This window comes from Danio rerio, chromosome 16 (assembly GCF_052040795.2).
Source record: "Danio rerio strain M-AB ecotype USA chromosome 16, GRCz13ab, whole genome shotgun sequence".
Taxonomy (NCBI): domain Eukaryota; kingdom Metazoa; phylum Chordata; class Actinopteri; order Cypriniformes; family Danionidae; genus Danio; species Danio rerio.
Window position 1 is genome coordinate 47,954,042 of NC_141036.1, and position 25,849 is coordinate 47,979,890.

At 35.6% G+C, this 25,849-nt stretch overlaps 1 protein-coding gene across 1 annotated transcript in view; it reads right to left on the minus strand.

Moving 5' to 3' along the window:
- Nucleotides 1-25,849, minus strand: part of kcnj21 (potassium inwardly rectifying channel subfamily J member 21) — a 44,388-nt gene that overhangs the window by 13,612 nt on the left and 4,927 nt on the right. Inside the window, 2 exon segments of the mRNA NM_001089393.1 lie at nt 1,064-1,940; nt 5,427-5,567. Coding sequence (NP_001082862.1) covers nt 1,064-1,940; nt 5,427-5,504 — 955 coding nt within the window. The 5' untranslated portion in view covers nt 5,505-5,567.

A 25,849-nucleotide genomic window follows, 5' to 3' on the forward strand; every position in this document is an offset into this window, starting at 1 on the left:
TCATTTTCTATTCGGCTTAGTCCCTTTATTAATCTGGGGTCATCACAGGGGAATGAACTGTCAACTTATCTAGGACATGTTTTACGCAGCGGATGCCCTTATAGCTGCAACCCATCATGGTAAAGATCCATACATTCTCATTCACACTACGGACAATTTAGCCTACCAAATTCACCTGTTCCGCATATCTTTGGACTGTGGGTAAAACCGGGGCACCTGAAGGAAACCCACGCCAACATGGGGAGAACATGCACCTCCACACAGAAATGTCAACTGACCCAGCAACCTCCTTAGTGTGAGGCGACAGCGCTACCCACTGTGCCACCGCGTCACCCGGTAAGCTGAATATATATATATATATATGACTTGCATTTTAATAAAAAAAATGTGCATGACTACTTTCAAATGGCAGGCAGTTAATAAACATGTACATGTATGAATTTATGCATACAATTTATAAATTGAGCACTGATTTAACCCAAAAATTACAATTCTGAAATCGTTTACTCATCCTTCCAGTCAAGTTTTGGTTTCTTTCTTCCACTGAACAAAATAAAAATGATATTTTGAATAATGCTGGTTGCTGCTGGCACCCACTGACTAAGCCTTTATACTTTATATTTCTGTACTTTTGAATGTAGTCGGTAACACTTTAGATTAAAGGTCAATTAGCTTATGTTAGGTAATGCATTTACTAACATTAACTAAGTATGAATGATCTTGTAAATCATTTATTAATTATAGTTTAACATTTACTAATGCATTAGTAAAATTTAAAGTTGTTAACATTAGGTAATGCACTGTGAGTTAACATGAACTAAAGTTGTTTAACTTAAATAACATTACCTAAGGGTATCAAAGATGTATTCATTCCATGATAAATGTATTACTAACTGTTTGTTCAAGTTAGTAAATACATTACCCATGGGACATTATTTTAAAGTATTACCCTGAAGTCTACTGTTTTTCCCTAACACTGTAGTCAAACAGCATGAAAACCCAAATTCCAATCCAAAACTTATGATTTCCCCAGTCTCTCTCATTCTCTAAAATCTACGCTTACCTGTAGCTTCCACCATTCCTTCAAGGATGACCACTATCTCAAACTCCTCTCGTACAAGATGCTCCTGAGAGACGTCCCAGAATGGGCTGTTCTTGTTGATCTCGTGGCAAATAATCAACGGCGACACGAGGAACAGCCGATCGTCCCCCGTGTCAAAGCCCACATTGATGTCCGTCTGGTTGAGAGGAATAAACTCTCCTTCCTTCGTCTGTTTCGAGCGGATAAGCTTCGCCCTAATGGAGGCCTCCACAATGTGCGAGTTACGCAAGTCACCGACACGGAACATCAAACACAACTTGCTGTCCCGCACGGATATCACAGCGGTGTTGGAAAACATGAGTGTTTCGGCTCGTTTCTTTGGTTGGGAGATTTTCACAAACATGCAGCCCACCATAAAGGCGTTGACGATGGAGCCCAAAATGGCCTGAATCAGAAGCAGGATGATCCCCTCTGGACATTTGTCTGTTATCACACGATACCCGTAACCAATGGTGGTCTCAGTCTCTATGGAAAAAAGAAACGCTGAGACGAAGCCATTGAGGTTATTCACACAAGGTGTCCAGTCATTATCATCAGTGTGCTCCAGATCTCCTCGGGCGTAGGCGATGAGCCACCAGATGAAGCCAAAAAACACCCATGTGGTGGTGTAGACCAGTGTGAAGACCAGCAGATTGAAGCGCCACTTTAAATCCACTAGCGTGGTGAAGATGTCTGTCAGGTAGCGGTAGGTTTCACGCACATTTCCGTGGTGGACGTTGCACTTGCCGTCTTTCTCCACGTATCGCTGGCGGCGTTTTTTCAGAGGAGCTCCTACGGGTTCACAACAATCTCCTCCACCCACGACTCCCCCAACCACCATTGTACGGTCTGTGGGGACCTGCAGTTTGTTTGAGGAATGGAAAAAGTAGAAGTTTTAAAAAGTGTGAAGAGACTAAAATAGTGACAATATCATTTAATGTGTTAGTTGTCGTTTTCAAAGTTGAACTGCATTTCATTAACATGTCTATTTCTTTCTTATATTGAAGTGCAGCAAAGTTCTGCCTAAACTCTCACAGACCCAACTGCAAACACAAAATCGTGACATTATAAATTTTTATAGCCTAAAGTAAATGCAAACAACTACAACAATCCTGCTTCTTGTGTATTTGATACTCTCACAGAAATAAAGGTATACAAGCTGTACATGATATTACCTAAAAATACAAAAGCGTATCTCTGGGGTACAGATATGGAGCCTTTTAATAGTTCTCATATTTTTATTTCTGAAAGTAGTTATCTATTAATTTAGAATGTTTTAAGTATCATTACAACTGCTTATTTTCATGATTTTCATTCTAAAGCTTTATAAGTGATTAATTGTCCTGGTGTGAATCTGAGCATGACTGCCATGTTGAAAGTGTGTAGTATCATTAGCTTGGCTAAACAGCACACCCTCGCTAGTTAAAATGGCTTATTTCTCTGGTCTGAACATTCTTTGAAACCTCTGGGATAATGTAAGTACAAAAGGCATCATAAAATATGAGGAGTTCAGATGCAAAAGCCGCTAAATGCCACTTCCGCCAAAAATGAGATGATGACATTAAGTGATTGCTTTAGGCACGTAGTACACCATCAACAAATAGATTTGCTTCAAATCACAGTGGAAGGAACCGCCACTTGCTTGACAGATTTATGTATTTTTAATTTTTGGTGGTTTGTGAATGTGTTTTATCTTTGGTAAAATAAATTCTAAATGCATCTTCAGTGATTTTTCAGCTAATTACAATGTTTTCTTCCAATGGGTGGATTTAGCTGGTTTTGATGCAAAAGAAAATCTACCTTGATAAAAAACCAAAGAATAAAAAAAAAAGCTATTTTATTTTTAATAACCTTTTCTATATCTATTAAATTAAACTTCTGAACATAATCAGAGGAGCCTGATAGAAAATGCTAATTTACAAGAAAAGAGGTCTGATGGATTTAGAGGGTTTTACATCTGAACTCTTCATACACAATTGGATATTTTAATAAAAATCTTGCAAATTGAGCCTTTAATCAAACAAATTTATGGTGTTAATAAAGACAAGCATCATGATATTTTGGTATACTTTTTTAACATTAAGGGATCTATTTAACAATCAAAGCACTATGTCTAATGCGCATGATGCATAAGCATTAGGGGAATGTCTGAATAACATTTTATTATTTTAAGAATAAAAAAATATGGTGTCTGCACAGCACATGGTGTAAATGGTTTGTGATTATTCTCTTAAAGGGTCACGAAACACCAAAACACATTTTTTGAGCTGTTGACAGTCGTATATGTGTCCCACACTGCTAAAAACACTTTTAGGACACCTATATTTGACTAAAAAGTGTAAATTGGTTGTTTTTGCGTTCAAGCAAATTCGTACTTCCTGTTTGAAACGAATTTTTGAAGCTGCGTCACGGTCATGATATAATAGCGTGTATTCCAGCATGCAGACTGGGCGTCTGTGCCAGAGTGAGTCTTATTACGTCTTACAGTGTGATGCATTAATGCATGAGTAAGGCTTGGTTCAAATTAATCAGCGCGCTCTATTGTGCAACTTCATTAATATTCATTAGTGTCACCGTGTTGACGCCACGTTGTGTTGGCAAAACAAGCGTGAAGTGTTGCTTTTATAGTTTGCTGCCATTAAGTTTCGTTTTCATTTTCTCTCTGTGAGAGCTCAGCTGGATCACGTGTGGATTAACAGTGTACGCGACACTCGACAACAATAACTTACGTGTCTAAGGAGGAACATTGTTTACCTGAGAGCTGTTCTCATCTGCAAACGCTGAAATCCGGATTCGCTTGTTACGTTAGTCTCCTCTTCATAAAGACGCGGCTCTAGTTGCTGGTGATTGTCCTGTCTCTACAGATTTGGTAAGTGAGCGACCAGTGCTCTTTGTTTATTCAGTTTGTTCGTATCGAATTAAGTTAACTATTGCACTGAGTGCAAACATAGCACCGCATTTTGTGACCGGAATAACACACGCGGCTTTCTGACGCTACCTGCCGTGTGCATCTAAGTTTCCGGGAAAAGCAGAGTTTTTTTTTCTCTCATTCGCCGTGCGGTATCAAACATTGCATGAAAAATACACGTTTAGAGCAGATCCTCGAATCAAATATCGCGTTTGTCGCGAGGGGCATGAATGAATTCCCTGAATGAAAGAGCCAAACTGCAGTTAAAGTCCACCATTTAATAATTTGGCAAATAATTCGACTACAGATGTCCATGTAGGTTAAACACCATCACTTTCTCCTGTCTGTGTGGGTGTGTATTTTGACTCTGAAACTCGCGCGTGCCCAAATAGACACTCCCACACCCTCCCACTTTAGTTCCTCCGACACTCCCCCCTAAACAGAGCTGGACACGCCCACTTTTCTGACTTTTTCCAAAGTAGAGGTGTGAAAACACCCTGCTGAAACGAGGGGGTTTCATGGCCCTTTAATGGGTTACGGGTGTGTTTTGAGCATAACATGCTCCATTCAGTCTCTTTACTTTCTCTTTACATAACTTTTACTCTTTACTTTACTTTCATGGAGTAAGGAAACTATGGTGGACGCACTCCACTGAGCACATTCATTAAGCCTGGTTTATACTTCTGCTTCAAGTGATCAGTGTGACCCATGGCGCATACAATACGCGTAGCTGTGCGTTTATACTTCTGCGTGCTGTTTCTGTTGTTCTGCGATAACACTTCCGAAACGCTAGTTGGCGGTGAGGTGTTAATGTTCCTCTGTGTCGAGTTTCTTCGCTGGTGTTTTGTTTTTTCTAAACGCTTCCTTAATGGGCTCGGGCGGCTCTCGGTCCTGCCCAGACTCGTCAGCGCTACCAAGCCGACCAATCATAGAGCTTGCGCTACGCGTACGCGTACGCGTTACATTTTTTTAGAGGTGCACATCAGCGATGCCGACAGCCAGGGCGGGGGGCTATGCAAGTATAAAACCAGGATATTGAATTATATAGAATTATATTTATATAGAAGTATAAACCAGGTTTTAGCCTACATATTTAATATTGTGATTTCATTTAAGAGCAAAGATCAGTTTTCAACTATTTCTAAATTCAGTTTTAATTGACAGCAATGTTTATTAAAATGGCACATTTTCCTGTCAACCTAATGCAAGTTTTAACTATAAAATCAAACTCTGATAACATAAGATGATCTCAAAAAATCCTCACACATCATCAAAATAGATGAACATAAATAAAACTAGCAAGGCATCTCAGCAGACCACATGCAATTGGATAACTAAAAAAGTATTTTAATGCCAACTGTAGCTGAAGTTCCAATGAACTTTTCTCAACATTCACCGATGAAAAATAGCATAGGGTTAGAGCAAAGCCAAACTTACTTTGTCATTGTGATCAATCCATTTTTTTGGCAACTTGATGCCCTGTTTTTCCACATCCTGGCCCTTGAAACCACTCATGGCCCAGAAGGCTGAAGCCACAGATGTCGTCTCCGATCCAACACAGTAGCTGGAGTTCCCAAACTGTTAAAAGCAAACACATAAGAGCAGACAGGTAGCTGAGATAAGAGGAACTCACCACAGACAGCCAGATAAATGGGCCTGCAAGCAGTCTCTATTAAGCTTAGAGTGTTCAATTATGTTGCCTTACATCTTTTGCTTACTTGCACACCAGATCCGTCCCTGAATCTGTCTTTACAAACACCAGTAAGGTTCAAATTAAAACATGAGTGCCAGAGGGGTCAAGTCATCTTTTGTTTAAAAGAGACCTATTATGCAAAATTCACTTTACCTGTTTATTAAACACTGGTGTTTATGAGTAAAAACAACCAGCCTATAATATTAAACGGCTCGTCCGGGATTGGAGTAAGGTTTAGGGGGGTGAGTGTAACGAAGGCCAGCTATCGAAGTGCTATACAGGTAAACCTCACTCCTCTGACCTAAAAAGGTGCTCTAGTGACAGATGCTAGAGGCTTTTAGTCTCATTCTTAGAGCAACCGACCCCTAAACAAAGAATTGCTGGTCCAATCCCAGCTCTGAGCGGGCTGGAAGCAGTAGGACCAGGTTACATGTGGGTGCTCATCCAGGATGGGAGTAAGGTTTAGGGGGGTGAGTGTAATGGAGGCGAACTAGCAAAGTGCTATACAGGGGTGCGTTTCACAAACTATCATAGTATGATGCATCATTTGGGAAAAGAAAGATGTAGTGACAAGTATTTTCTAAAACCTGTAGTTTCCATCACAGATCCGTCGTTTAAACCACATTAGTTATAACATAAAACACCCATAATGATGCTCTAAATGGTGTGGTAACAATTTCTATAGAGAAGAACCCCATAATTTCTTTGTGCAAATGATATTGTTTTACGCGCAAACACATTTAAAAAAAAAATCCAATATTAGTTTGGTAAAAACATGCACTCGTTTTGCCTATTAATCGAAATATATGTAAATGGCACATATAGAGCCTGTGTTTCCTTTACAAATATTGCTGAGAACATTACATATTCTATTCTAAAACATAAAATACAAACGCCAACACGTATTCTAATATCACATATAAAGCATTTAAATAAATAAATAATGAGACTATCTATTAAGAAATGAAATGTATTATTTATTAGGAAATGAAAAAATCCTATTTTAATAATAATATTAAGGATGATAATTATTATAATTATAATTATTATTAAGTAGGATATTTTTAGAAAATTTGACACATTCAAACCTCTGCAGAAATGTTCTAACCAACAGGCCCATGTCATATACAGTACAGACACTTGGAGACGTAATCTAAATTCCGCTTTTAAATAAAATCACCTATAGCTTTCGTCATGATCCCCGGCTGTGTTAAAAATGACATCAATGTTTTCAAAGTGCACTGCGAAGGCAAAGCAATTGTGAGCATGAAGATTGCTAAAACTGAACTGTAAATATACTTTGAAAGCAAATTACACCTAAGAGAGATGACTTTAATGCTGTTTATGAATCATTCCAAGTTTAAATGTTAGAATGTTCCAAATGAACACAGCCAGGAACTGAGTTTCTTACAGCTCCAGAGGTGTAGTCATAAGCTTACAAGTTTGTGACACAGTTTGCCTGGAACGATTGTTTCGTTGGAACGATAAATTTGGGAAACGCCAAATCATCTAACTAGGTTTGTAATAGGGCTGCACGATAAATCGAAAAAAGATTGCGATCTCGATTCGACTCTACACACGATCTTAATTCAGCTTTATCTACAATTCAGCCAATTATATTTTCAAGGTCAGGAAAGAAGCTTAAAGGCGGACGCACAAGTCTTCACATGAACATGAACACCTTCAAATGGCGTTAAAAGTGTCACATACTGTATTTATAAAGTATAATTCAACCAGAAATGTCATTTCTGTCTTCATGTAATGATGTATTTGCGGCTGCGAAATCACACGTGAGATGATCACGAGCTGTCAAGAACATGCACTCAGCATGCCAATGACGGCTACTTTAGTGATCAGAACCTGCATAGGCTGTGAATAACAAGTAAATAAAGTTGTAAATAACGTTCAGTTTGTTGTACAGAGCGATTGTTTGAGAGCTGCATTGAAAAAATTATTTGCATGTGTGTTTTATCATAGTGACGGCAGCCATGAGCCGCACTCGGAAGTGAAAATGAAACTGGCCGCACATCATTGAAATGATCATAACGCATTTTACAGTTATGATTACGACAAGCACATAGTGTTGTGCATGAAAATAAATGCTTTACAGTGTCAGTATAGCTACTCTAGCTTATATAATGTTGAGTATAATGCAAGAACAAATCTGATAATGACAAATGTCTGATTTTACCAGTGAAAACAAATGGTCTAATAATGCTGTTAATGACAAATGACAAGCACATGTCTCAAACACAATAATTCAACTTCATAATTATGAATAGTTGTGTTCGGATGGCATCATTTTACTGTGAATTAACAAACAGGACATATTGAAAGTCTGTTCAAGTCCACCATAATGACTGTACACAATTTTGTATTTTAAGCAACAGTAGAGCTACACATAGGCCTTATATTATTATTGTTGTTTTACCATATCGTCACTTTAGATTTATAAGGTTCTATCTGGTTCTATAATTATTGACATATTCTTATTAAATGACAACTTATTGTTTACATTTTAAGACTAAAAAAAAAAAACTAATGTTACACACATACTGGTTGCTATATGGATTGCAAAAGCTTTGAAGCTCAATATCTCAAAACAATCATTCAGAATGCAGATAGAATCTTATAATTCCAAAGTGACGATATGTTTGAGAATTAACAATAATAGCCTACTCATATTAACCTTTATTTTACATATAAAGAATTGTGAGAACAAATCGTGACCTTGATTTTAAGCAAAAAAATTGTGAATCATCCAGCCCTAGTGTGTAATGATGCAACTTGCGACTTTAGTTGGCTAACTATGGTTTTTGGAAACACACCCCAGGTAAACCTCACTCATCTGACCTCAATAGGGGCCTTAGCGATGGACGCTAGAGACCATGGTCTTTAGCCTTTAAAGTAACACCTTTAAAGTTCCAGTATGGTGTGTTTGGGATTTTGTTTAATGGTATAGCTTATGTTAATAGAAATCTTAACTAGTTTAATTAACAACATTCTCCTAACTAGAAAGACTATGACAATGCCCGTCTATCAGCCCAAACTAAGCCAACACGAAGCAACCTAGAAACTCATTTTAGCCTCTTCAGCATGGTTACACTATGAGTATTATCTAAAAATTCAAAGCATGCTCATTTGTGGTCCATTGACTTCAAAATCAACATTTACCTCAAGGCTAAAATGACATTCTCAGCCTCATCTCTGTCATGCATCTGTATAATGCTTTATTTCCACATTATTGATCATGTTCACTGACTGCTGAAATCCACATCTGTTTCCACACATTAACCATGAGCTCTCAGTCTCCAATGACACCGGGTCTATCTCTCTCTCTCTTTCTCTAGCCAAGCATCACCCAACAGCACCGACAGCAGGTGTGGCTGAGTACCAGTGTGTTTTTCTTACAGTAGCACACACACGTGAAGGCAATATTTATGACAGCGGGCTCCGTGGGGAACGTGGAGCAAGACAGTCTGAGACAGATGGGGCAGACGGCACACGCCAGGAGATCTGGTCAGACATCAGCGTTGCCAACTCTTGCAAGACAAACACACAACGGAAGCTTCGAAAACAAGCTTAGAATTGATGATAATAAATAATCAAGTAAAATTAGCTGTTGTCAGTTACATATTATCAGTTGAAGAGCCCACAACATGTTAAATAACTTTGAGTATGGAAGGTAAAGTTGACAATGACAATTAGCTACATCTCCTGTTGACCAATGTGTTTTCCAGCAAGTTATAAAACACACACTACTAAACAAACAGAAAAGTTATAAAATCTTACAAGTATCCCATCAGCCATATCAATTAAAGAAAAAGAACGTATTTAGCCTTGACTTAAAGATGCTAAGCTTGTCCTATGAGTATTGGCAAGGGATTCCAGAACCTGGGGCAGAAAGCATGACCTCTATCGGCGTCAATAGCCTAGTGGTTAGTGTGAGGACATCTCTCTCTCTTTGCTTTTTCTGTCCACTATACTCTCCTATAAAATACAGGTTAAAAACCCCTAATATATATATATATATATATATATATATATATATATATATATATATATATATATATATATATATATATATATATATATGTATATATATATATATATATATGCATTTTTTATCAGGTGCTACAAAATATACCTATTACAACTTCAGTTAAGCAATAGGATCACCCAGGGTCCTAGGCAGACCCAACCATCAAGGGGGACTCGTGACAATGGCTTTCCCAATGTTACCACCAGTTTGTCTAGTTACTAGTTACTCTCCATGTAAGTTGGCAGAATATAATATACACGCACAATATCCCCTATATAGCCCTTGAGTGAGTTGATGCTAAAGATAAACAGTGGCCAAAAAATAAATAAAAATTTTGCATTGGTAAAAATAATTAACTGTAAAACAGACAGGCAAGCAGTATAGTGAACATAAAACAGGAGTTAGTGTCAAGCCCGAAAATGATCCATACCCAATATTTGGTTGTTTTAGGTTGCGTTAGAAAGTGACCAAAATCCAACATAGAGCCAACATCTTAAACTAATATATTGCCATCAAATACATTTATTCATCAGGTATGGCAACCAAAATCCAATGTCTGATAGACGTCATAGGGGTAACATCCACATCAACCTGATTTTCATTTCCAAACAAATTGCAACGTCCCCATGAAATTGGGGTTCAACGTCAATCTGTTGTGTATTTTTTTCTTAGCTTTTATTTACATTTGAACAAAAACTTTACAATTGTAATTGAAATGCGTCACAATTTGCCAGGGATATGAATCATTTCAGGCTTGACTGTATATACTCTTCCTTTTGATTAGAAAATTAAAAGAAGTGACAAAGTAGGAGACACGCTCCATCCACTAATTTCCAATAACCTGTGAGCAGATTGGAGAGTAGATAATAGGAAATAAGATTTTCAAAAGTACAGAGGGAGCAGTCTCATCCAGCCAGACATTTATAATAAAACTAATAAACAACAAATGCATTTAAAATGTAAAAAATATATACCTTAGATGAGACTGTCATTCTTCTTAAATGTCAATCAAAATTTCTTTATGAGCTCTGCTTGGATCACGTCACAATTTGAATGTGATATTTCTTCAGTGAGTGGGAGAAAGGGGATGTTTGATGCCACAGAGTTTATATCACTGAATGACTATTAGCTGAACACAGAGAGTGCCAATTAATGCATTAATAAAGACAAAGACCATAAAAGACAACACATACACTTAATACACAAATACTCTTCATTAAACATAGACATCACCTATATGTTATAACATAGCAGATTAACTATGTCTGTATTTAATAACTTGATAAATTGATTGTAACTTTAACTTAATTTGATTGTAATGCAAATAAACTTAAATTGAATTGAATAAATGCAAAGAAACAAAAGTTGCTGATCATATAAAACACAATCCACAACTTGTTTGTTTTTAGCACAACTTAAAAAAACACAAAGAAGATCAAAGTGGTGTACTGTAAGCAGACTTGGCAACTCTGACAGACATTCAGACACTAAGCCAAGAGATGACTGTGGAGAAGAGACAGACTGTGAAACTGACGAATAACTCAAACGCAGATAAACTAAAGCAATGTCAAATGATTTATTGCATGAACAGATTAATTATTTATTTGGTCCTCATATCTTGTTTGTTTTGCTATTATTTTGGTTTGACAGATTTCCTGTTGGAAATGATGAGGGTGTGTACAAATATCTTTCAAAGCTACAAAAAACAATCCGTCCCTGTTAAGCAGGACTATAAATAAGAAGAGAGCAGCTTTTCAGAGTTTTTGTTATTGTCCATTTTTGCTCTTTTAATGATAACAATTTCAAACAAATCACAGCAGAATGAGCTTTTCTGTCTCAAAGCAACACACAGTAGTGGATTTACAAAAAGACTCGATGTTCATGATGTGAATCATTGAAAAGAATCTTTTTCATGTTATTTGCTTGTTTCAAACCACATGTGTTTAACTATGTCTTTCAGATCTACACGTCTCCAACAAAGGATGGTATAAACGTAATGAAAATAGTGAGCAGATTTGAATTTAGCAAATGAATAGTTTTAATTAATCTTGTTTAAATAAATCTGCTGAAAAAAATAGCGTGCTATTATTTGCAGTTCCTACTTTAGCAAACAGTTTTGAATGAATTGGAGAAAGGAACTATAATAATAAGTATTAGCACTTGGGCTGCACAATATATCGCAAAATTATCGTTATCATTTGCATTGCAATTTATTTTATGCATTGTTTATTGTATGCAAATCTAAATTTGACTAATCATCTTTATCCCCACCTCCCTTATAGTTTCTGTTCTGCTATTGGCTGGAGCAGCTCAAAGGTGAACCCTGAGCTAAAAACAAAAACACTAACGGGGTGGAGTCGAGACAAGAGAGAAAAATCACAACAGCCAATAAGAATCAGAATAGAATTTAGCCGGTAGTTAGCTCACTGCAACTCTCACATGGTCGCCCACTGCAGCTAAGCAGTGCTAAATCTGGTCAGTACCTGGATGGGAGACCACTTAGGAAAGCTAGGTTGCTGCCGGAAGTGGTGTCAGTGAGGCCAGCAGGGGGCACTCAACCTGCGGTCTGTGTGGGTTCTAATGCCCCAGTATAGTGAAGGGGACTCTATGCTGCTCAGTGAGCGTGTTAAACCTGAGGTCCCAACTCGCTGTGGTCATTAAAAATCCCAGGATGTCCTTTGAAAGAGTAGGGGTTTAACCCTGGCATCCTGGCTAAATTTGCTCACGGGCCTCAGTCTATAATGGCCTTCAAACCATTCCCAAATCATAACTGGCTTAATCACTCTGTCTCCTCTCCACCAATCAGCTTGTGTGTGGTGTGCGGTCTGGCACAATATGGCTGCTGTCGCGTCATCCAGGTGGATGCTGCACACTGGTGGTGGATGAGGAGCTTTCCCCCAATGAGTGTAAAGTGCTTTGAGTGTCCAGACAAGTGCTATGTAAATGTAAGGAATTATTAATTAGAATCATTTTTAGAGTATCTGCTGAGGTTTTCACTTAATTCAGTGTTTTAAAAACTAAATGTTTGCACATTGACACACTTTGTTATTCTGAATTAGAATGAATTTGATTTGAAAAATATATTTTTTATTTTAAAATAATATGATTATTCCAATATTCAACAATATTATTGCATATTTTTTAGTGTTTTTGCAGCCCTAACTAGAACCACTATTATTATCTAAAGAAATAACAAATAAATAATAACTAATGATCTTATCTAATGATTATCTAATGGTCTATCTAACGATTAAGTACTAATGTTTTAAAATGGCACCAGTGGCTAATAATTAATATTTTTTTTTTAGCTTTTTTAACTATAAATAAAGTTGTTTATTAGTTATGCCAAATAAGAGAGAATTGCAATAATCAATCCGAGATGTGACCAAAGCACTTCAGTATATTATTGAGAAAGTGAAGAGCGACGTCTTGCAATGTTGCGCAAAAAAAAGGTAGAAGATGAAATATTACCAACTCTGAAAACAGTACTTACACAGAAATAAATCATGTAAATACTTGTTTTTACATTGTACGTATGCTTGATTCCATTATTTTTCATTTCTGTAATTTCATTTACAATTACACTGTTGACCATCCCTTACAACTTAACAATCCCTAAAACTACCCATACCACAAAACCTGTCCCTAACCGTATCGTCAACAACACCAAAAGTGTTTTGCAAAATATTATTGTTACGAGAGAGTCGGCCGACAACGGAGTGTGGATCCATGTGCAGTTTATTATGGGACATCGTACAGGCAGAAGGTCATCAACAGAGACACAAAACAATCAAGATCCAATAATCGTAGTCCAGGTGCAGGCAAAGGTCATAACAAAAAACGGCAAATAAATTAAACATAAAACAAGGCTATGAACACTGACAAGGCTAGAAACAAAACACGGGAATCAGGACATACGAGCAGGACTAAGTCATGTGTTATTGTGTTAATGTCCAAACATGTCTGTATACAAGTTTATATTATTGTTGCAGATGAAATATAACATGAAGAACACGGTTTAATTATGTTCCAGTTGGCTAGATATTTATTAACAGTCATACAGACATCTTTACCGAAGCCTCTCTACTTGACGGTTGGTCTCATGCGTACACCATGTTTGTAGTTTATTAAAATTTTTTGCCCACGTTTGTAGTTCTAATCAAATTCACATCCATCGCTCTATGTTTTGCGGGCAATATCTACACTTAAAATTTTTACCATCCGGGAACCTTTGGCATAATTCAACATACTATGATCTGGGTCAAACTAATTCTATTTTCAAATACTATTTAGGATGGAGAGTTTGCCAATTGGGACTGAGGAATTATCAATGGACCAATAAAAGACTGAGCTTTAGATACAAAAAGGACTTATTTGCATTTACCTTTGAAAAATGACTAGTCATCCACATGTTCAGGTAAACATTTAGTAAGGTCAGAACAAGAAGAAATGGGTTTAATAATATCAGCAATATTGAAAATCCAAAAACTATCATGCATCAATGCTTTTGCCTACATCAGGTTTCATTATTTGAGCAAACTGCCTGCGGCTCGGACACAACTGTGCCAGTGTGACTCTGCTGAACACGTTGCGTCATCACAGACAGACACACTGGACCGCACTAGGGGTCAGTGTAAAATGTCACCAACTGGAGAGCAGAGCAGCGGGACGGCACTCTCGCTCTTCGGAGCCGAACAACCACCACTAGCCAAGAGCAATCGCAGCAATTTACCTCATTCTCATCATGCCTTCATTATCACATAAATCTCTTTGAAACACATTCTGCTCAAGTACGTCGACATAACAAATATAGATATTTGACATTTTGTGAAGGATGTTTCTGCCCTAAGGCTGCTTTTTTACTAATGCTCCTTGTTCTTTTTAATTTGAAGCAAGGATACTTTGATTACGGATTAATAGCATTCTTTAATAGAAATGCAAAATTTTATGTACAAAGATTAAACTATTTTGGGAAGAGGTAAGAGTCAAAGCTGTTAATACCCAGAGAACTGAAATTATAGTAAAAACAAACAAATATTTACAGACCTCAGCTTGCTTTAAGCCAAAAGATGTGTAGCTTTGCTATGGACAAAGACGCAACGACCAAACACTACTCAATGGTTAAAGGTGCTTTCACATTTGTTGTTTGGTTCGTTTGGTCCAGACCAAGGGCAACAGATAACACATTGTAGTATTTTTCTGCCATTTTTGGGGCAAAAAAACAAAATACAGTCATGTGACAAAATCCACATCACTCAATGGCCAGATGTTATTAAATGTATTTCATAAACTGCTTTTTGATTGATCAAAATTAATGTGCGGGAAAATGCCAATGTAACTTTTGCTTTTTACTAGGAATAACTGCGCTGGTTGATTGTATTCTTGCTCATAGTATACTATATAGTTTGTTTACATCAGTTTAGAAAAGCTATACATTTCGAGAATGAAATGCGGCTGCGGCTGGAAAACAATGTTTTAATGCTTTGGAAATGGCGAATGCACATCGCAAGTTGTTTATTTTATTGTTTTTCCCTGTCTCTCTGTTTAAAATTGTGGGTAAAGCTCGGTCAATAAATAATTTTTTTGCGGTTCATTCCACACAAAGAGGAAAGTCGAACTCTAGTGCGATTTAACCGAACTAAATAAGGCAGGTGTGAAAGCACCCTATAAGACAGATGTTATCAAGCCAGCCATTAGAAAAAATAACTTACACACTAAAAGCTAAACAGCATGTTTTTGAAAACATATGGAGTCCTTTCATCAGTTATGTCAAAGATGTTGAAGTAACAGAAGAAGTTGATGTACAGTTCTGTAGTGATACATTCTTTATTATATATTTGTTGTACATTGTGCGCAGTATGATAATAATGATCACTTTTGAATAGATTAACATTAACATAAAATTTTTTTATTTTTGTTTGGTTGTTTGTTTTCTGTTTAGTTTTAATATATATATATATATATATATATATATATATATATATATATATATATATATTTTTTTTTTTTTTTTTTTTGTAAATGCAGCAAGGTGCACATGTATACAAACTGAAAATGAAATTGTTCTTGCAAAATAAAAATAAATGGTAAATTTGATAGCATATTTTATAAATATGTTCAAAATAGGCGACACGGTGGCTCAGTGGTTATCACTGTTGCCTCATTGCAAAAAGGTTGCTGGTTCAAATCCCGGTTGGGCCAGTTGACATTTCTGTGTAGAGTTTGCATGTTCTCTCTGTGTTGGCATGGGTGATCCGGTTTTTCCTGCAGTCTAAACACATGCGCTATAGGTCAATTTGAACAAACTAAATTGGCCACAGTGTATGTGTGTGAATAAGAGTGTATGGGTGTTTTCCAGTACTGGGTTACAGCTGGAAGGGCATCTGCTGTGTAAAACATATGCTAGATAAGTTAGCGGTTCATTCCGCTGTGGTGACCCCTGATTAATAAAGGGACTAAGCCAAAGTAAAATGAATGAATGAATATTTAAATCAGCATACATATGATGTTTCCAATATGAAAATAAATAGGAACTATGTACAATAATATTAATATTCTGATTATATACGAAATGTGTCTTTTATTTGTCTCATTTCTCAACTCATGTTGTAACTATTTTTTAAACCACACTAACTTTTGCAAAGACAAACAAACAAATACTAAAACTAAGGGAGAAATGTAATGTTTGAAAATATTAAAAAAATAAATAAATAATCATATATTGTTTTTAATATTAACAATACCTCCATTTGTTCAAACTCAGAAATAAATATTAAAATTCAATGGCATCGAATTATTTCTAAATGTGGAAATATTTCCACCAACAAAGTTATATAAGGATTTTAATACTATATGGTACAATATAATGATATTCTAATGTGAACATTTTGAAGTGTAAGAATAAATAGTTTAGTATTAAAATTTAAGTCTGGGTTTAGGTGAAGATTTAAACTAGATTTGAAAAAAAATGCAACAAATTTGAACACTAAAAAAAAAAAAAAAACATGGTAAAAGCAAAGTAAAGGTCAAGACAGTTTTAAAGTAATACTTTACCCAAAGATGTCAATTAAATCATCCTCTATTTATTGCAAACCGGACTGAAAATTTGGTTGTCTTCTATAGTATTTTTGTGGCAGACTGGCTGGTTTTTCTGCCTTTTTTCTGAACTTTTTTTTTCAAAATATTTAGTTTTGAAACCACCAAACAAGTATGTGTAAATGGTGAGGAAATTTGAATTTTGGGTGAACTAACCCTTAAAAGAAAGTTTAAATCTGTAAAATTGGTTGTTTCTAATCCAAATAATAAATAAAATCAACCCAGAAATCAATAATGTACAACAAGCACATTATTGATCTCAGTAACAGAGGTCAAACTTCTGAGCGGAGCATTATATCCTTCTGCCTCTTGTTAGCTGAATGCTGGACCGCAGACGTCGCTGTGACAAAGATGGAGAAGTCATAAAAATGACTGTAATGCTGAAATTCATTACTCGGCACTCAAGGAAAGATCCACTGTGATGGCTGAGGCCCAGACTCTGACCTTAACTCAACCTTTTATCCAGCGCCGTTTAAATGTGAAATGTCTTGATTTATGCTTTATGATCTAGAATCAGTGCTGTGAAAGGCCTCTGACTCCCTCAAGGGCAGAGACAGGCTTTTCTCCTTCAGAGAGAGCAGTGACACTGAACACTAGCTGCTCATACCATCTGCATAATTACCTTTTCAACAGTTTTTACATAATCCCCATTTCAGAGAGAAAGACACTGGATCATCATTGCCAATGACGCCTGCAGAGTTCAGCTCCAGTTCAGCTTTTAGCTCTGGACTAATCAGGCCCATTACAGTTAACTAAGGCTAACACCATTCTTGCTATTATTGAATACATTAACTAAAATAGATATTTACTAATTTTTACTTCACTTTAAACTTATTTTATTTCAGCTAGTTGCCAACAAAATATTTTTGCAGTTTTATTTTTCTAAAAAAAGTAAATAAATAAATGAAAATAAATAAATAAATAATAAAACAAATAAATACAAATAGACAAACAAAAAATAAATACTTTATCTTTAAAAGTAAATCCAAATATATATATATACAGTATATATATATATATATATATATATATATATATATATATATATATATATATATATATATATATATATATATTTTTTTTTTTTTTTTTTTTTTAAATAACTAAATAACTAACTAAAATGAAAGCTCTAGGAAGACTCCTGGTGGTTCCAAACATAAACCACTGACGGAAAATGGAGGCCACTGTGCTCATTTTAACTTTCAGAGCCGCAGAATTTTTTCTGTAACCTTCCCTAGCCTTGTGCCTCGAGACAATCCACTCGCGAAGGTCTACAGACAATTCCTTTGTCTTCATGCTTGGTTTGTGCTTTGACATGCACTGTCAACCCTGGGCCCTTATATAGACAGGTGTATGCCTTTCAAATCATGTCCAATCAACTGAATTTACCTACAGGTGAACGCCAATTAAGCTGCTGAAACATCTCAAGGATGATCAGTGGAAACAGAATGTACCTGAGCTTAATTTAGAGCTTCACGGCAAAGGCTGTGAATACTTCTGTACATGTGATTTTTCAGGTTTTAATTTAATAAATTTGCAACAATTTCCAAAATTCTTTTTTTCACATTGTCATTATGGGGTATTGTGTGTAGAATTTTGAGGAAATAAATGAATTTAATCCATTTTGGAATAAGGCTTTAACTTAAAGAAAAGTGGAAGAAGTGAAGCGCTATGAATACTTTAGGGATGTAATGTATATAACTCAAACTTAAAAGAAGATACACTGACATAAAAAAAATAATAGAAATCACAAATTACAACAAAATTATAACATCTTTAAAATTAAAATGTAAATTTTGATAATAGCCTATTTAAATGATGAATGAAAACCTACAAATTTAACTCAGCGATATTGGAATACCAATGCAATCTCACAGCAATTCATAACCTTTTGATTAAATATTACAGTTTATGGTAGCTTTTAGTAGTACTGCCAGAGGTAGCCTAAAATGCATTTGACTGAATTTCTTCAGTAGTGTAAACACTCATTGGTCAAAAACATTCAGAGAGCCACAGAAACAGCTACTCTATGAACTCACTTACTCACTGAACAGTATGTTATTATTATGGGAAGTGTTGTACCAACGAGTGAAATAAATCTCGCAATCCAAATATTTTTCATTCCCTTGGAGATAAGAAGAAAGAGTTTAGATGAAATCTGCACACAAGCAGTCATTCAAAAGCTGCATTTGAAAGCTTGTTTATACCAGGTGGATTCAGTAATGCATCTTGGCCGACCACTTCAGTGATCAAATCACCAAATAAAAATGCATGTTAATACCAGGTGGGAAAAAAGGAACCAAATATGTACATGCACTTAGTATAACAATAAGATTCCCAGAAGAATGGTGAAAACAGCAGGCGGGAATAATTTCCATCATGTAGGCTGTCAGAATGGAGATGGTCTCTCATTATGCACTTGTGTATTTACAAAGCCCTTTTATCAGCATTGGAGGGCATCTTCATCTCGAGAGATAAAATCATTTGCTTGCATCTGGCAGCTGTCTGTGCAGAACAACAGATATACACACACACACACACACAAAACACAGGCGAATGGAGAGCAGAGATTCATCCGACATGGGCCAAAAATAGACATGCATTATTTCCAATGCTTTTGGAGCACTCGTGAAGAGCAGGTAAGGGATTGGACATCACACTTATATGGATTTCATCTTGTGCATAAACAAGAAGACCAGAGATAGATTAAAGTCTTCAAATGAATGATTTACACAAACATGTGATTTAAAGGCTTAGTTCACCTAAAAGTGTTATTCTGCTATTATTACTCACCCTCATGTCACTACAATCCAACAACACAAATTAAGATACTTCTGACGAAATCCACGAGCTCCCTTATCCTCCATATACAGGTTCAAAATCCAGAAAAAGACACAAAAACATGGCCAAAACATTCTTTGTGAATTAAGTGGTTGGACAGTATCATTTGCAGGTTCAAAAACACTTTTGTGTGGCAAAAAAAATGCATTTAATGGTAATAGAGCGCTTGTGTGTTGCATTGCTGACTCTAATGGCAATATGTTATTCTGCCCATAGTCAACAGGCACCCCGCAGTGATTAATTGAAAAAGAGTAAACCCATTGCCTTCAATTTATTAAGTAAATGAGCTACAGTTGAAACCAAAAGTTTGGAAAATGGGTAAATCAACAAGCCAGAATCAACAAAAAAGCCACATTACAATTTGCTAAATTACACTGGGAAAAAAACTAATTTTTGGAGACATGTCCTGTGGTCTGATGGAACTACGAATGAACTGTTTGGCCATAATGACCAGTGTTACATTTGGAGGACAAAGGGGAAAGCTTACAAACCAAGGAACACCATCCCAACTGTGAAGTATGGGGGTGGTAGCATCATGTTGTGGGGCTGTTTTGCTGCAGTAGGGACTGGTCCACTTCACAGCATAGATGGCATCATGAAGAAAGAACATAGAAATACTGAAGCAACATCTCAAGACATCAGCCAGAAAATTAAAACTTGGCCACAAATGCGTCTTCCAAATGAACCATGACCCTAAGCATTCTGCCATATTAGTTAAAATGTGCTTTAAGGACAACAGAGTGAATGTTTTAGAGTGGCCATCACAAATCCCTGATCTCAATCCAATAGAAAATGTGTGGGCAGAGTTGAAAAAGCTTGTGCTAGCAAGACTCTAGACTCAAGACTCAATTCTGTCAGGAGGAATGGGCCAAAATTCCTGCAAACTATTGTGAGAAGCTTGTGGAAGGATACCCAAAACGTCTGACCAATGTTATACAGTTGAAAAGTAAAGCTTAAAAAAATACCAAGGAAATAGATGTGAACTTTTGACTGTCTAGAAATTAATAGAAAAAAAAATCTCAAAATTTTTTTCTCTCATTATTCTGGCATTTATAAAATGTAAATCAAATTCCACACTGAAAAAAATAGTGTCTGCAAAATGGTTGCAAACAATTTACATGTGTTGAATTTACACAAACAAATTAAATTTAGCAATGTTCAACTTAATTTGTTTAAATTCAGCCCAAATAAATTTTTACAAGTACTTATCTTAAAAGAAATGTAGAAAATTCAAGGAACTATCATTAAACATTTTTTTCAGTGCACGAGTGTACAACCCCAGTGGGCAAAGGGCTAACCAGAAGTCAAAACAAACTGTGATGAAACTCATTGGCTACGCCATTCACATTTGCATGTACGGCTACTTTAGGTCATTCATCTGGCACTGAAGCTGACATCATCAAGAGAATATGACTTATTTGCAGCTCTGAGATCAATAATATGCACACCTCAAGCGTTTGATAAGCAAGCCAAATGTTTTCTTGTGAGATATCGGTGATAATTTGTCCTCCCTCAGTTATTTTAAGTGTATATTTCACTTACTATGTAAAACTTAATCCCCAAATTGTTATTGTTATTGTCAAACTGGCCTCAGGACTCAAAATGCAAGATTTACACAGTTATTTATCTCCACTCCAAAGAGGCATAAGGTCTGTTTAGTTATATCTTTTGTTAATTTGTCATGTTTATTGTAAAATTTGATGCATATGTTTCAACAAACGCATGTAGACTGCTAAATCGTGTAAAATTACTCAGCCCAAATATCATAGGTTCATTCAGAAGTTGATATTAATTCCTGGCAGTGTTTTCTTTGACAACAGCTTCAAAATAAAATGCGGTACATCTCTATCACTCTCCTTTGTCAAGTATAATTATAATTTAGCTTTCATTAACAACAGATCTAATGAGCAAATTAGGTTAATGATACTCTGAGTTAATATTTGTCCGTGTTCAGCATACAACGTGATGTGTGTGTGCGTGCAAGTCTGTTAGAGCAGCACGTCAGAGCGAAGCTCATTAATATTCATGACACAAACCTTACATGGTCAAATATGGACTTTCGGACTTTATGGGTATTTTATGGAGCAATAAATGAGCTTATTAAACAGTTTCTGGAGAATTCCTAAACTTACCAAAGCCAAAAACCTACCATGTAGATATCAGGGAACAATTTAATTTATTAAAACGATGTAGTATATGCCACCTTAAAATAAGTAGCTTGAACAAGCAGCATTTTTTGATGGCAGAATTTTTGTTTTATGGTGAACTATCCCTAAGCTATCAGTTAAGTCATTCCAAACCTGTACAACTTTCTGTCTTCTGTAAAACAAACTGCTTTGCATCCCACTGAATAGCATTGTATGAATACTAAGACATTATAGTAAGTAAAAGATGAACCAAGAAGGTTATTTTTCCCCCATGGATCTGACACTTTTTTGAGACCCATTTGAAATATTTCAAACCATGCATTTCCCCAGAGAAAGGGGTTGTCCTGCGGGAGAAGTGCATGTCCTTTTTTATTTTGAGTTTAATTACAGCCTTGGGATACATTCTATATCTACAAATTCTTTTCAAATGAGCAAAGAGTGCTTGAGGAGATCTGAACCGGGCTTTACTGTTCCTCATTAATCTATAGAGCCGGGAGGTAATCCATTACATTTATGAAGCGCAGTGGGTCTCTTTTAGTCTGAGGCGCAATCATTACCTTAAAGCACAACGCTTTTCTTCATATGACTGGTAATAAACTATAAGACTATGATGTGGGGTTGTGCAATGAATGTATTTTTTATGAGCATCTTGTCAGTAAAGCCAGTTCTGGTAAACCTCTTGCACTTTCATATAGAGCACCATTTACTACACAGAGACATAATTTACTGACAAGCTACAAAAACATAATCAAAATCAATTAGACATTGAATATGGGCAGATAAAGTTATTATACAAAAAATCAGTTATTAGTTGGAAAAGAAATTAAGTCATTCTCATAGGTTCTTCCAGATAAGACATTACATTACAAACCATAAAGAAAAAGCTCTAGTCATGCAAGAACCAAAAAAGTAGAAGAATACTTTACACAATACTTTATACAAAAGATACTGTACAAAATACAGATCATGTATAAAAAATAAATAAATAAAAAAAATAAATAAATATATATATATATATATATATATATATATATATATATATATATATATATATATATATATATATATACACATAAATATATATATATAATATATATATACAATTTGGGGAAACTAGGACTAAATACCATAAATGAGGATGAGGTCTGGATTGAGTTATGTGAAGGATGTCATAAAGGTACCTTTTATTTGTATTTTATTTGTTTATTTAAAATTTTATAATTTAATCTTTTATGTTTTTCCTCATCTGCAAGGGGTTAAATTGCTGGGGAAGGGGTTGTTCAGCAAAAACATTTTGAAAAATCATAAAATGTTTCAAAACAAAATCAGTTACACATTAAATCATTAAATCTACACATCAAATCAGTCACATTAAATCTTCTGTGATAATGTTCTGTTCTGTGATAATGGCAGCTGCTTGCATAACTTTTTCAATTAACTACGGCTATTTCTCAATTCCAAGAATGCAGAGAACGGACTTGTGTTCTTATGAAGACCGGTCTTGCCAAGTCACCTTAGAAGGACGAACTCGGGAGACCAGATGGTCACATGACACTTACGCATCTTTAACCGAAAATTATTTAAACGCTACAGCATTCATACAACAATTTATTGTTTTCCCCTTTTCACAATATATACTATGCAAACAGATTTTAATACGAATTTCAACATATAAACACCCTTAATGTGTTTTTGTCTTTATTAAGATTTCCATTGGGATGTTTACTTTCACAGTTTCATTTAGGGAAACTCCTGAGGTAAATCAGTTAAGTGTATCTCTGAACTTCAATAATAAATCTATATAAAATGCTGTGCTTCCCACCTTCATTTGCATTGACTTCTGGGACTTCTAGAGCAAGTGCTGTGTTGAAGTCTGCATCGATGCATCCTCGATATCAAGAACATATCTGTGAACTTTCAGGCGTTCTCTGTACTTGCGGTCTTGAATATTGGAATTGAACTTTGGTAGTTGATAATGACGTTACACAAGTACACAAGGATGCAAGATCACTGAAGAACGCATTTTAAGAAACAGCCTACGGCTCTGTGTAGTAAATGCTCCACATAAAAAACCCCACATATAATAACTTGTTTTTACTCCAAACTCACTTCATAACTTCAGTCTTTTTAACTTTTTTTATATAAATCTGAAATAACAAAAGCAGATTATCTCCTGTTTAAAATGACTGTTTTCATTATTGATCGTACATCATACAGAGGTCGTACGTCTGGTAACACTGCTGCTGTCCCACCTCTTGCTCGCCGCTGATAAGCAGGTAAAGCGAGCGCCCCCTCTGTTTAAAACATGTATAGCGATTCAGTCAACATTTCTACTGATTTGAATCTTCACATATTTGAACCAATTCAACCGGCTCACGGTGAATCGTTAAATCCCTACCCACTTTGTTGGCACATAATCTTCTATTGCTTATGATTCTTTTGAAAAATTCAAAATAGCAATTTACACCAGATGAATAGATGTATTTTTGAAGGATAAATGGAAACAAACATTTCTGTTGTGAATTCTATAGCCACATGATTTAATTGGAGAAAGTAAAGACTTGAATTTGAAACCTTCCACCTCATGAATCACCCAACAGTCCCTCTGTTCTCCCAAACCGCAGTTCACACTAAGAGCTTAACCGTGTCTCACTCAATTTCACAGTTGCCTGGGGGTTTGGGCAGCAGCGAAATGGATTGTAAGCTGTGATCTCCAAGAGAGAAACTCCACATGCACCAGGAAATGGCTAGCATGTGTATCACAGCGAGTCGACCTTGACACAGGGGAAAAAAAAATCCACAAACATGAGCTGGGAAGCCCACCCAAACAAAAGCTGCGCTGCTTGAGCTGATCTCCACTGCTGATGTCAAAGACCCCAAAAAAAGGGGGCCAAGTGCCAACACTCTCTACACTGCTTTCTGAGGGGAAACTACTGCAACACTGAGTGAGTTTTGTACATGTAAATATGGATTTATCAACCTTGTTGTATTGCAAGTCTAAGCACGCTAGGGCTGCACAATATTGGAAAAATCTGATATTGCAGCATTTCGTTTTGCTGAGATATGAATATAATTTCACAAGATGATTTGAATGGCTCTATTTGGAAGAAGTTCACTAATTTAGATAGACTGGCATGTTATTTTTCTATGCAGTGCATCTGCATAAAATATAATAAATTACAAGCATGTATAAACACAAGGAAAAATAAAAGTTAAATAAGAGATGCTTAAGGGAGTTTGCTAGTCTAACAGTATCCAAATACAAACATTGAACAAATCAAATGTAAAATAACATATAATAATTTTATACAATAATATAAAAATAACATTTAATAATATCTTTATCTTTTAATCTTTAAAACAATCTAATCCTGCAATGTGACTATTGCATATACACACGGCTGCACGATTCTGGCTAAAATGAGAATCCCGTTTTTCTCAGATTTTTTATTTTTTTTTTGATTCTGTAGATGTAAAATAAAGGTTACCATGAGTGGGCTATTATTATAACAGTATAACAACCCTAGCCTATATAATGTTGAATATAATGCAAGAAGGAATCTGATAATGACAAAATTCAAATTTTACCGGTAAAAACAACAAATGGTCTAATAATGTTGTCAATAACAGATGACAAGCACGCCTTAATCATAATAAATAAACTTTATAATTATGAATAGTTGTGTTCTGATGTCATCATTTACTGTGAATTAACAAACAGGACACATTGAAAGTCTGTTCAAGTCCACCATAATGACTATACAAAATTTATCATTTTAAGCAACAGTAGAGCTACACTCAGGCCTAATATTATTATTGTTTTTAAACTTATTTTTAAGAACTAACCATAATAATAGCCTAATAATATTAACCTTTATTTTACATTTACAGAGTCGTAAAAAAATCGTGATCTTGATTTTAAGCAAAAAACAAATAAAATCGTGATTCACATTTTTGCCAGAATCGTGCAGCACTAGAATTACGTATACTTTAAAAATACAGTATGTGATTTTTAACACCATTTGGAGGTATGTATGTAAAA